Consider the following 13,422-nt stretch of genomic DNA (forward strand, 5'->3'; position numbering starts at 1 on the left):
AGTAGACGGTTTTATGCGAGCATGACTCATGCTGGTTTTCGTTTAACTGTTATTGCACCTTGACTATGATAAAATGATGGCATTTGGAATGTAAGCTAGATTTTCTAGTCATTATAATAAAAATTGGATTCTAAAGATATGCTTGTTGAAACTTTCAATTTGTTCAGTGTCACCTCCAATTTTTGGCCAAGTAGACAAGGATTTATAACAGTGCTGCCCTGGCTCCCAGGACTCTACATTGGGATCTGGGCCTTGGAGGGTTATCTAACCAAAAGGGAGTGTCTGGAAAGCTTAGTGGGTTATGTGCTTTTCAGGTGACCTTTGGAATTTTGACTGAAAATGGTAGAGACGAAAGCAGTTGGAAGGATGGGAAGGGATAACCCTGCCCGCCTGCAGTCTGTGAACTGCTAAATCAATATGGACAAGAAACTCAATTCCATATTTGGGGGAAATGGGCTCATGTTGAATAAAATAGTTTTACTGTAACTGACTGGTTTATAGATTTTCTTGGTGACAAAAATGAAAATAAAGTATTGTTTGGGCTTTTATGGTCATTTTTTTCTGTTCAAGTATATGAAAACTAAACTAAATCCCTGTCTCATTATCCTAAGGCTAGTGTTTTCAGGGTCTATTCAGCAGTCATATGATTTGGGATTTTTGGAGCAATCCCAATTCCTTATTATTTAATTATTGTTTAATTCTTTTATATATCTTTATGTATAATAAAAATTCTCACCCATTTGCAATTTCCTCTCCAGTTTCCCTGCTTACGCTCCCTTCCTGAGATGTTCTAGACAAAGACAGCATACATGTAGACCCTCCTTCTTTTTACACTAATGGAAGCACATTTACTGCACTGGGTGTATATGTATATGTATAATATATATTCATATACACGTTTGCAAGTGTATTTTATACATATGTATATATGAATGAATATATCAGAGCTCTATGTGTTCATAAACAGATTTTCCTTCTTCTTAACAGAGATACAGAGGATTATTAACCAGCTATCCCATGGTTATTTAACCAGTCTTATATTAATAGACAGACATTCCATTGTTTCCAGTCTTTTGCGACTCTAAGCAATGTTTTGGTCAATATCCATATATGTACCTCTTTGTGCACATATGAGAGTTCATGAGATTAAATTTCTGTAAGTGGGATTACTAGGTGAAAGGTTAATAACACTTTCAAATTAGATACACGTTGCTAACTTGGCCTCCAAAGAGATTGTATTATCAATATACAATCCTACCTGTTTGCCCTACCCATTTATCAGTACAGCACATTACACCTATCCAACTGGTGTAGTTTTGTGGTTTTTGTTGTTTTTTTTTTTTGCTGTCCGCGGGCCTCTCACTGTTGTGGCCTCTCCCGTTGCGGAGCACAGGCTCCGGACGCGCAGGCTCAGCGGCCATGGCTCACGGGCCCAGCCGCTCCGCGGCACGTGGGATCCTCCCGGACCGGGGCACGAACCCGTGTCCCCTGCATTGGCAGGCGGACTCCCAACCACTGCGCCACCAGGGAAGCCCCAACGGTGTAGTTTTAATGTATATCTTTTATTCAGAGTATTGGCACTTTTAAACATGTTTAAAATCCATTTGCGCTTACTGTTTTCTTTTTTTTTTTTTTTAATAAACTCTCTGACCATGCCCATTTTCCTTTGGACTGTGATTCTTTTTCATATTGATTTGTAGAAGTTCTTTATATATAAATTATATATATAATTTCTAAAATAAATGAGCTTTCCTCATTTTAAGTAAAGATGACCTAATTATGTAACAACCTAAATGGGAAAAGAATTTGAAACAGAATGTATATGTATAACTGAATCACCTTGCTGTACACCTGAAACTATCACAGCATTGCTAATTAACTATACTCCAATATAAAATAAAAAGTAAAAACAAAAGAATAAAAGTTGAATTGAATTATCAGCAAAAAAAGAAAAGAAAAGTAAAGATGACTTGTTAAATGTAGAACTAGATGTGATTCTGTGTCTATAACTAGGTGTGGTTCTTCAGATGAGCAAATTCATAAATCAGGAACAATTCATTCTTAGAGCATGTTTCCAGATTTTTTTTGTTTGGAAAGTATGCTCATTAAAAAGCATTTTGAAGTAATTTACAAAACTATGCTATCCATTATGGCATTACATGTTTGCAGAGTAAATTAAAGTGACTTTAAAACATTTTATAGTTTATAAAACTGTAAAAATTATAAAAGTATAAAATGTACGTGACAAAATATTTTTATAGTTTATAAAATTATAAAAGCCATAAATATATACTCATCTGTTTTTAAAAGTCCAATATACATAAGTGTGTAAATTTAAAAGTACAAGTTATCTTTCTTCCTACCAAGGCAGCCCCCCTGTTAACAGTTTGGTGTATATTCCTCCTAACTGCTTTCCATACACCAACAATATGTATTTAAATAATTTTTTCCTCAAAAAGTGGAAGCTACTTCTTGTTCTGTAACTTGATTTTTTTCAGTTAAGGATTAATCTTGGATATCAAGAACGGTAACTTTTGCAAATCAGTTTTTTAACTCTGTAAGTTGACAGTAGTATATCACCACAGATATGGCTTCCTTTGGGAGTAACCCAGCCCCAGCTAATGGGCTAGAACAGATAAGGCCGTAGGAGACTATCAAATAGCTCACTGTATGCAGATCATTTCTCCTGTAGCTCCAATGTCTGCACCTGGGGGACGTTTTATAAATACTTTGGGGTGCTTAGACTGGAGGGGGGTGCTGCGTCTAATCTCAAGCGAAAAGGGCTCCAACTGAGGCCTTCACGAGCCAGCACCTAAAAACTCATTTTGATTTTCAAAAGATTTGTCTTCTCACCTAATTTAAGGGGTTTTGGTTTTTAAGATGCACTTTGCATAAGTCCTTGGAATCAGCAAAGAGAAAGAATGGGGTCAAAATGGTGGATGCACAGAATTGGGCTCCAAGGAGCCTCACCCCATCTCTCGAGAAGTGGGGTTGTCCGGTCTACCCCCTGGATCAACCCCTGCCTCCTGCGTGGGCCTGCAGGAGGCCGGCCTGTTCTCCCAGGTGGATCTGATGTCCAGTCACCTCCAAGGACTAAGTCTTGCTCTCCTGGGGCCCCCTCCCAGCAGTGCCCTACAGATAGCAGGTGCTCTGGAGCCAAGGTGGAGGGAGAGCTCCAGGGTCGTCATGCAGGGCTGAGAAGTTTGCGCTACACAAACGACTCCGATGCAGGAGGCCTCCACTCACCAAGCCTTGTGTCCTGGCCTGACTGCATCTCTCCAGAGAAAGGAGCCCTTTTTCCTCCCAACAGAGGCACTTTCTGCTCAGCCAGACCCCTGGGGGTTGCACGTGCTTGAGGGGGGCTTCCTCCGAGTCAGCTCAGAGGCACTAAGCAGACTCTCCAAGCCCTGGCAGTCTTGTCTGGCACAGCTTCAGGAGGCTCCAGATGGGTCTGCCCTGGGGAGCCCTGACCCAGGGAGGTCGGGTCTTCCCCAGCATCCTTTGGGCCCACCCTTGAGCTGCCCTCCTAGGCTTTGGGAACAAGCTGAGTTCTGGGAGGGTGGCCGGGTAGCCGTTTTCCTGAATAGAATCCATTCTGTGTTCATTCAACAAATATTTGAGGCGCCACCATATGCCAAGGCCTGTTCTAGCTCTGGAAATAGGCAGAACAGGACAGACAAGGTCCAGTCTTTGTGGAGCTGGCATTCTAAGTGGGGGAAGCCAGACAGGGAACAAGTCAAATGAGTAAACAAGACCATTTTCCAGGAGGATAAAGTAAAACGCACAATGGCCTAACGAGTGACGGGAGAGGTGGCTCGTGTGCAACGCCTACGTACCTGAGAGGAGCCTCTTGGAGAAGGTGAGGCTCAAATGACGGGCAGGAAGGAGTCTTGCCCACATCTGGGAAGATCATTCCAGGGAGCCGGCAGAGCAGAGTGCAGTGCCCCGAGGCTGGGAGCCCAGTGGGCAGCCAGGGAGAGTCTGAGGTGTAAGGAGAGGTGAGGGCCAAGCCTTGCAGGGCCTTGGGGTCAGGCCGAGATGCTGCACGTCCTCTTCCACACGCGACGGGCAGTCACGGGAGGGTGAAGCAGGTGAATGTCATGATCCAACTGCATGTTTAAAGGGTAACTTAGGCTGCTCCGTGGGGGAGAGCTGGGGGGCAAGGAGCAAGGAGGGCAGCGGGGAGACACTTAAGAGGCCTGCTGTGTGGTCCAGGTGAGAGAGTGTGGGACCAGGATGTCTGCAGTGAGATGGAGAGAAGCCATGAACTGGGATACGGCTTTGGGATTACTGCTGACTGACATGTCCTCGCACGGAAGCAGGGCCTGGGGCCCCCAGACAAGGCCAGAAGCAGTGGTATCACACCCTCCTGTTTGCACTGAATGGGTGCTGGCCCCACCAGGGTGCTGAGACCCTGCCTGGTGGATCCCCCGTATCATCCTTCAACTCAGGTATGGGGGCCCCTGAGAGGGACCCTCAAGCTGGACCCCCGACATTAGAGGGACCCACTCATGCCCTCCTCTGGCTGCTCCCTTCCCTCTGGGTGAGGACCCTACAGGCCAAGGAATTTCCTGCCCAAACAGCCCAGAGCCAGCTGCCTGGGCCCTCACGGGCTGCTTTTCCAGGCACTTGGCAGTGTGCACGCCCCTAGATCAAGGGGTGACGGGAGGAGGGCAATTTTCAGGGGGTATGGGTAACGCTGGAGTCCTGTGCTGGGAATCTACACCCCGCTGACTAAGGACCCTTCTGGTGGGGGATGCCAAAAGGGGTGGGAAGAAAAGGGGGTGGCTGGCTCTCCCGGCACCACCGTGTCCCAGAGTCCAGTTCTAAATTTAAATCTGGCCTTCTAGGACGTTGCGAAGATTTATTTGTCAAGTCAGAAAGGTAGAACATATTTTATCTAACAGTTTCTTCATTTGATTGATAACTTATAACGTTTAAACAGATGGTATGGGGGCTGCCATTTGTAATCTTGTTCCGGATCCCAAAAAATATGGGGTGGTGGGCCCACCCACATCCACAGCTTGCTTTCTGCAGTGTTCCCCAAACGCTCGATGGCTAGTTCTGGGATCCGTTATCTACCAAAGGGGTTTACCAACATAAAGGACTTTTCCCAATTCGCTAAGCAAAATTAAGATAATGGATAGAACTTTCTGAATCTTTTATTTTGACTCAACTTTTCTAAAATCTTTGCTGCTTGCTACCGCTTATCTGCCAGCAGCTGCGAGCACATAAACAGAAAACATAACAAACCCCATACACATTAGAGTAGATGAAAACTGAGAGAAAACTGGAAACAGCTGAATCTGACAGTGTGGATTTTTTATGGACCTGAGTACTCATGGTTGTGATTTCATATGGTATACATACATATACATATATAGTCATCTTTCCTATCAGTTAAATCACTTCTAGCTCATGGTGACAGAATTAATTATGTCTTGTAATATTCCGTGTGACTTCTCAGTGCTTTGTCCTAGAACAAGCTGAGAATGCACTACAGTGAATTATTGCCCCCAATTTACAGAAAAGAAAACAAAGGCTCAGAGAAATTCAACAACTTTCCCAAGGTCACCCTAGTGAATGTTGAAGTAGGGGTTTTAACAGGTCTGAGGAATCTCACACACCACCGGACCTCCTGTGAGATAGAACACATAATATAAGGGTGATAAGAATGTCTTCTCCAAGTACCCAGAATCTGTTCGTAAGAAACACCAGACTCTTGGTTAACTGTCCACTGAGTTCATATACTTTACCTGTCAATACCTAAAGCATAAGACGATTTAGTATAAAACTCACTAGCCAGTGCATTTGTATTGACAAAAAGTAACTGGTGTTTTGTTTTGTTCGTCTAAGTTTTAGGAAGGTCTCTGAGAGTATTTTATTGAATCACTATTAGATATCCTATATTAGCCAGAGGGCAAACTGTGACTGAAAATATAGTTCTTGTCTTTTATCTTAATTCGCCCTTATTAATTATCTTAACTAGTCCTGCTTTGGAGTGACCAATCCTACATCCATTTAGCTGTAGATAAAGTTAGAAACTAAATCAGAAGGGTTCGTTCCAGCTTTGCTCTTCAGAATTCAATTGATGTTCAAACGTAGGTACTAATCTCGTGGATGCGTTGCATTAGGAAGGTTGAAACAAAGTAAAATAAAAACTTCCTCGCTCTGTCTTCTCAAAATGGTTAGCATTGTGAACGACTCTGGAACTAGGCTCCATTCCAGAGCACCCCAAGCTCAGGGCCCCAATTCACGGAGGGGAGGGCTCCCACCCACTCACTCCCCACCCGGCCTGCCCACCCCGGGCTCAGCAGCCTTCTCTCCTGAGCTGTGTCTGGAGCATAATTCACACCTACGAAATGCATTTTCACTTCTGTGGCTGATTTTCTCCTTCGTCAAAAGTAGAGCCAGAGCACGCCTCTCCTCTCCCGGGCTCATGCGGTGGCAGAAGTCGGGCGGGCTGAGCTGGTGGCTTCGGACCTGGGGGTCCCTGCCCCATGCCCCCCTGCCGAGCGCACTGAGGCCAGGGCTTATAAGAAAGCTCTCCCTCTACTCACTCCGCAAGCACGGCCAAGTGCCATCAATGAAGATGAAGCAGGAGGATCGTAAAGGTGGTCAGATTTACGAGCTTCTGTTTTTACTGGCTCTGTCTCAACCGAGCGTGAGCCACAGAGCCATTTCCCTCCCAAGTGATCCCAGCCAAACGCTGGCTGCCCACGTGTCCTATCAGGCCACAGCCCCCTTCCAGCCGTGGGCACCTCCCAGGGAAAGTGGCTCCACCAACCCTGGGGTCTCCCCCAGGTTCTGCAGCCCGTTCTTGTTTCACGGCTTAGAAGGCCCCAGGACTCTCCCTCACCCGTGCGCAGCCCACCCACAAACCCGCTACTTGCCCTCTAAACCGCTTCCTCCTCACCCCAAGGTGTTCTCTTGGACCTCAAAGGAAAGACTAGACTATGGAAGTGGGTCCTGGTGGCTGTTCTTGGGTCATGGTCCTCTCCTCCAGAATCGCAAATCACGCAGGGGGTGTCCTGTGTGTGGTGAGACCCCATGACCCCCGGGGGCTTGGAGGGGACCCTCTATTTTCCCTGCATCACATATGTTGGGGGATGGTGACCCCAGCCAGAAGCCAGGCATTCAGCCCCCACCCAGACTCCCAAGTCCTGACATCTCGTTCAAACCCGTCCCTGCCCTCCGTCCCCCATCCTGGGGCCTCAGGCCTCCACTGCTTCTCATCTGATCCACCGTCCCCTCTCCAACCCCTACCAGAGTGCCTTTTCAGGAACCCAGATTGGATCACAGCACTCCCCTGCTAAAAGCTGGGTGGCAAAAGCCTGAGAGGCTCTCTCCTTCACCTGGAGCCGCCTTGGCCATGAACCAAGCCCTGTCTGTGGATCCAGCCTTATCTAGGCCCCTCCTCAGCAATCCCTGCACTCCAGCCCGTCAAACGCCTTGTCCTTTGTTACCAGAACATGCCTTGCACTTGCAGCTGCTCCACCTTTGCACCTGCCGTTCCGCAAACTGCACCTATCCTTCTAGCAAATTCCTGCTCATCCTTCAAGCTGGGGCTCAAAAGTCCACTCCTGCATGAAGCCCTCTCCAACCTCCTATCTCAGTCAGCTCAAGCTGCCTTAACAAAATACCACAGACTGGGTGCTTAAACAACAGAAATGAGTTTTCCCACAGTTCTGGAGGCTGGAAGTCTGAGATTAGGGTGCCAGCATGGTCAGGTTCTGGTGAGGGCTCCCTTCCTGGCTTGCAGATGCCACCTTCTCCCTATGTCCTCACATGGGGCACAGGGAGAGAGAATCTCCCTCTTGTCCTCTTTCTATAAGCCCACCAATCCTAATCAGATTAGGACTCCACCCTTATGACTTCATTGAACCTTAATTACCTCCTGAAAAATCCACCTCCAAATATAGTTACGTTAGGGGTCATGGCTTCAACATATGAATTTGAGGAGGACACAATTTAGCCCATAGCACCTCCTCAGACAAAGTTGGTTACACCCTCCTCCAAAGCCATATTTGCTAGAGCAGGACATCCCTTTGTCACAGCACATTCATCCTTCATCCGCATTTGTGTCTCCTAACAGACATTTGATGAACTAACGGACTCCATGCCTCTACCCAGTTCCATTTCCTGCTCCTTCAGCATCACCTCCTCCGTGAGGAGGCCCTTGTCTCTCAGCAGATTTTGTGTGATAACCTGTCTGTCTCCCCAGCAGTGCCCAGAGCTCTGAGAAGGCAGGGGCCACTTCTCACTCACCTCTGGGCACTAGGCACCTTGCACAGAGCTGGCCCCGTGCAGAGCTTTCTGCTTCTGCTATGGGAGGACCTGCAGCACTGGACCTGCAGCTGCAGGCTGGACAAGGCCTTATTCCAATATTTCCCCAGCCCCAGGAGCCTCTGCGGTTTCCTCGGATCCTAAGAGGAGACGTTCCTGCTGCCTGCGTAGGAGAGCAGGTGTACACGCTAGAACAGGTCACTTTCCATAGCCCTAGTTCCTGCACTGGAGCAGACCGTTACTTTTAGCACTGCAGCAAAAATGAAAATCCCATGCCATGTTTCTGGGTTTCCCTCCAGGTCTGCACAGGTGCATGGTGTATAAATGGTCCTACACCCGGGCCCAGAGAGCAGCTCCCCAGCTCACATAGGCTATTTATTTAATGTATCTACTTTTACTCCAGTCCAAAAGCATCAAGCTCCGGACCAAAGCATGAAGCATTTGGGCCATTAATCATTGGGAATATGTTGAATAGGAACTTGATTAAAGCACAGTATGCGTTCCCCAGACGAGGTTGCTTCTTTAATGTGACCACAGTGGAAGCTCAGCCTCCCCGGGCCTTGCTTTTACGCTGCGCCTCCTTGAGGGCTCCTGGGCCGGTTGTGGCGTCTTGCCAGCCTTTTGAAGGCCGGGAGGGGTCTTGACCAGCGGAGCCCGGCGATTCTCAAGCAGGCAAACTTCCAAACAGCATCCAGGAGGCGTTGGGCTTCAGGGCACTTAGTCCGTAAGGGGCAATGCGGGGTACAGGCGTGAGCGACTTGCGGGCCCACGAGGCCCCTTGGGAGCCGGCTGTCCCCGCGATCCCGAAGTAGAACGCGCGAGGCGCCACGTGGCTGGGGAAACGCGCTGCCTTGAACCCCTTGCCCCGGCAGCAGCAAGTGCGGAGGCGGCGTGGCGCCCAGGGGTCACCGGGGCCGGACCGCCTTGTTCCCCAGGATTCCGGGGAGCCAGCGCCCCGCGAACCACCCTGCAGGCTTCTCTCATTAGGTGCTCGGACCCTGGGCCGCAGAGACTCGGAGGGCCCGGCTCCCTCGACACCCCCGCTCCCGCGTTGGAGAGCACCTGAATGGGGCGTAGGGGAGAAGGCTGTGGATTCTAACTCCGTTGACCGCCGGCCCCGCTTCGGGATCCCCGTCTGGGAGTCAAATTCGCCTCCTCCCTTTGTGCGTCCCCCCTCGCCCCGGTACCCCAGCCGGGGAATCCAGTTCGGCCCGTCCCGCAGGAAAAAGTTGGCGGCCCCGCGCCGGGTACCAGCGCCAACTCCGTGCACCTAGCAACACCTAGAGCTCCGGCTAGGAGAAGTAGTCAAAAAGAAAAAGTTTTCCAGCCCAGGCGGGTGGACCAGCCGAGTCCTCAGCCGGGCCGCGTCCGCCTCTCCTTCCCTCCGCTCCCCGCGGGGTCCTAGCGCCCTGCACTGCGGGGCCGCGGGACCCCGGAGTACTGGGAGGGGCGGAGCGGGGGAGAGGTACTTTTGCGCGGAGTCGGTGAGGACGCCTGGAGATCGGAGAGAGTCGCAAAATCCCCGCGCTCCGGGCCTCTGCCCTCGGTCTCTCCACGCGACAGTGTGCGCTGGGCCGCACGTCCCAAACTGCCCCCCACCCCTTCTCTACGCCGCCGCCTTCCAGAAAACCCGGACCCGGACAGGACTAGTTCTAGCTTTTAAAGCGAGTCCGCGCCAGAGAAGCTCAGAGACCAAGACTTGCCCACCGCCCCCAACCAATCCCAGCCCCCTGCGCGGCGCCTGGGTGCTCCCGGACTCCCCGACCGTTGGCTGGAGTTGGATGCCCTGCGGAGGCTAGAGGAGGGCGCCCTGCCACCGACCACGTGTGCGCGGGGACGACAACTCTGCCGAGGGTGGGGCATCGCGCGCCGATTGTGATTCGGCTGGCGGCGCAGGAGGTAGTGGGCGTTGCACCGCGGCCCCTCCCCGCCAGCGCTGCGCTCTAGCCTCACTCGCCGCCCTCCGCAGACCGCAGGCGCTAAGACCCAGGAGGTGCTGCTCCGTCGTCGCCGAAGGTCCACAGCGGGTTTGGACACTAGAGGGCGACCACCAACCCGGTATAAATGCGGGGCCCGCGCGGGCCTGGCTATTCGCGACCGGGAGCCGAGCGGGCGCGAGCGAGTAGGGGCTCCGGGTGGGCGGCGGCAGCAGCGGCGCCCCGCGCAGGCTGGAGGCCGCCGAGGCTCGCCATGCCGGGAGGACTTTAGCTCCCCCATGGAGTCGGCCGACTTCTACGAGGCGGAGCCGCGGCCCCCGATGAGCAGCCACCTCCAGAGCCCCCCGCACGCGCCCAGCAGCGCCGCTTTCGGCTTTCTCCGGGGCGCGGGCCCCGCGCAGCCCCCAGCCCCACCTGCCGCCCCGGAGCCGCTGGGCGGCATCTGCGAACACGAGACGTCCATCGACATCAGCGCCTACATCGACCCGGCCGCCTTCAACGACGAGTTCCTGGCCGACCTGTTCCAGCACAGCCGGCAGCAGGAGAAGGCCAAGGCGGCCGCGGCCCCCGCAGGAGGCGGCGGCGACTTTGACTACCCGGGCGCCCCCGTGGGCCCCGGCGGCGCCGTCATGCCCGGAGGGGCGCACGGCCCCCCGCCCGGCTACGGCTGCTCGGCGGCCGGCTACCTGGACGGCAGGCTGGAACCCCTGTACGAGCGCGTCGGGGCGCCGGCTCTACGGCCGCTGGTGATCAAGCAGGAGCCGCGCGAGGAGGACGAGGCGAAGCAGCTGGCGCTGGCCGGCCTCTTTCCCTACCAGCCGCCGCCGCCGCCGCCACCACAGCACTCACACCCGCCGCCCGCTCACCTGGCCGCCCCGCACCTGCAGTTCCAGATCGCGCACTGCGGCCAGACCACCATGCACCTGCAGCCCGGCCACCCCACGCCGCCGCCCACGCCCGTGCCCAGCCCGCACCCAGCGCCCGCGCTCGGCGCCGCTGGCCTGCCAGGCCCCGGCGGCGCGCTCAAGGGGCTGGCCGTCGGGCACCCAGACATCCGCGCGGGCGGCGGCGGCGGCGGCGGCGCGGGCAAAGGCAAGAAGTCCGTGGACAAGAACAGCAACGAGTACCGGGTGCGGCGCGAGCGCAACAACATCGCGGTGCGCAAGAGCCGGGACAAGGCCAAGCAGCGCAACGTGGAGACGCAGCAGAAGGTGCTGGAGCTGACCAGTGACAATGACCGCCTGCGCAAGCGGGTGGAACAACTGAGCCGCGAACTGGACACGCTGCGGGGCATCTTCCGCCAGCTGCCTGAGAGCTCCCTGGTCAAGGCCATGGGCAACTGCGCGTGAGGCGCGCGGCGGCGGGACCGCCCTGGGCCGGCCGCTGGCTGGGACCCAGGGAGTGGTTTCGGGTCGCCGGATCTCAAGACTGCCCGAGCCGCGCAAGCCAGGACTAGGAGATTCCGGTGCAGCCTGAGAGCCTGGCCTGCCGCGCGTACCCCTGGCCTTCCTCTGCGCCCGACACGGTGCGTCTAAGATGAGGGGTCAGACAGAGAGGAGAAGCGCCGTGGGGCAGAGCCGGGAGCCCGGCAACTCTAGTATTAAAGGAATAGCCCTGTGCCTTGGAAACGCAAACTCACGGCTCCGATTCCTACCGAGTAGGGGGAGCAAATATGTGCCTTGTCATTTTATTTGGAGGGTTCCTGACCCCGCGAGAGAAGAAGGGGTGCAGGCCCCCCCCCACCCCCGGCAGGAGGAAGGTTCAGGGAGCAGAGATCCCGATAAGCCGGCCCCAGCCGCTCCTGAACGCCGATCCTTGGAGGGGAGGAAACACAGGGACTTGGGGCTTTGAACCTAAGGTTGTTCCCCTAGTTCTGCATGAAGGTGGAGGGTCCCTAGTTCCTTGCCTCTAAACTCCCAGCCTGCAACAGGCTGGGCTCTTCTGGGCAGAGCTCACTGAGATGGGTGTCACCAGGTGACCAGTGGGAGCCTCCTGCCCCCAGTCAGATCAGAAAGCCAGGTCGTGGGTTAGGTATGAGGACGTATGTGCATGGGCGTGGTGGCCTGGTGGGAGAGGGCAACCTAGAGATCTGGTCTGGGGGTTAGTAGGGGGGTGGTGAAGGGACGCTGGGACCATCAGCCTTGTCTGTACTGTATGTCGCCAGCATTGCCATCCAAACACGAAGCACAATCAGTCCATCCCAGAGGGACTGAAGTTATGAGAAGCTTTCCAAATATTTTGCTTTATCAGCCGATATCAACACTTGTATCTGGCCTCTCTGTGTCCCAGCGGTGCCTTGTGCAATGTGAATGTGCACGTCTATGCTAAACCACCATTTTATTTGGTTTTTGTTTTGTTTTGGTTTTGCTCAGATACTTGCCAAAATGAGGCTCTTCGTCAGCAGCTGCAGGGAGGGTCTGCGGCTCTCTTTCCTTTTGGTTTTGGGATTGCTTTTGCTCCCAGGGGAACCGAAGAGGCGAGGTGGGCTTCCCCTTTCCCCTCAGCTTTCCCTGGGGGTAGCTGTGGGCCTCGGTCCCCTCCAGCCCGGGCTGCCCACAGCTTTGTCCCCCGCAGAGGCCCTGGCTCCCGGTCTGGAAGGGAGGCGGCCTCAGCCAGCACTCACAGATCAGATCGCTGGGCCTGGGAGCAGGGAAGGCTGGCTTGGTTCTCTTCTTTGGGGAGAACATAGAGTTTCATGCTAGATGTTTTATGTATTATATCTATAATATAAACATATCAAAGTCAGTTTTGGTGTCTTTTTAAAACCAGAAAAGCTACTTCCAAGGTTTTCTGTGGGCCAGGTCACATTTGTAAATAATCACAGCATATTCTCTGGCTGAGAGCCTGACTTTCATTAGCTCTCCACCCATCCTGAGCCCCTCTTTACATTAAAGGGGTGACTTCTCCCAACCAAGGCAAATAAATGGCAGAAGTAGGACAAGGCTCCAAGCTGAGAATGCCAAAGCCTGAAGAGTGTCTGGGTGTGTGGAAGGGGGAGGGGTGTGTGGGGTGTCACGGGGCCTTGGTGTGGCCTCTCATCAGCCCCTGGGAGGAGAGGGACTCGGAGGAGGGGGGGCCTCTGCCTGAAGTTGCCACGGCCTCTCTGGGACTCGGGCAGGCCTGCCCCAGGGTTCCAGGCTCCAGGGGCCCTTTGACCACACTTCCTTCCAGATCACTGACAGCTCCAGCTCTGGAGCAG

At 53.2% G+C, this 13,422-nt stretch overlaps 1 protein-coding gene across 1 annotated transcript; it reads left to right on the forward strand.

The window, feature by feature from the left end:
• Window positions 1–10,334: 10,334 nt before the first annotated feature.
• CEBPA (CCAAT enhancer binding protein alpha) lies at window positions 10,335–12,962 on the forward strand. Its single transcript, XM_007101659.4, has one exon. It carries the CDS (start codon window positions 10,502–10,504, stop codon window positions 11,570–11,572), a length of 1,071 nt encoding a protein of 356 aa, XP_007101721.2. The 5' UTR covers window positions 10,335–10,501; the 3' UTR covers window positions 11,573–12,962.
• The last annotated feature ends 460 nt before the right edge of the window (window positions 12,963–13,422 follow it).

Source organism: Physeter macrocephalus, chromosome 17, assembly GCF_002837175.3.
Source record: "Physeter macrocephalus isolate SW-GA chromosome 17, ASM283717v5, whole genome shotgun sequence".
Lineage (NCBI taxonomy): Eukaryota > Metazoa > Chordata > Mammalia > Artiodactyla > Physeteridae > Physeter > Physeter macrocephalus.

What these genes read in the sequence shown, in the direction of transcription:
- CEBPA (XM_007101659.4), top strand. Translation starts at nt 10,502, where the DNA reads ATGGAGTCGGCCGACTTCTACGAGGCGGAGCCGCGGCCCCCGATGAGC.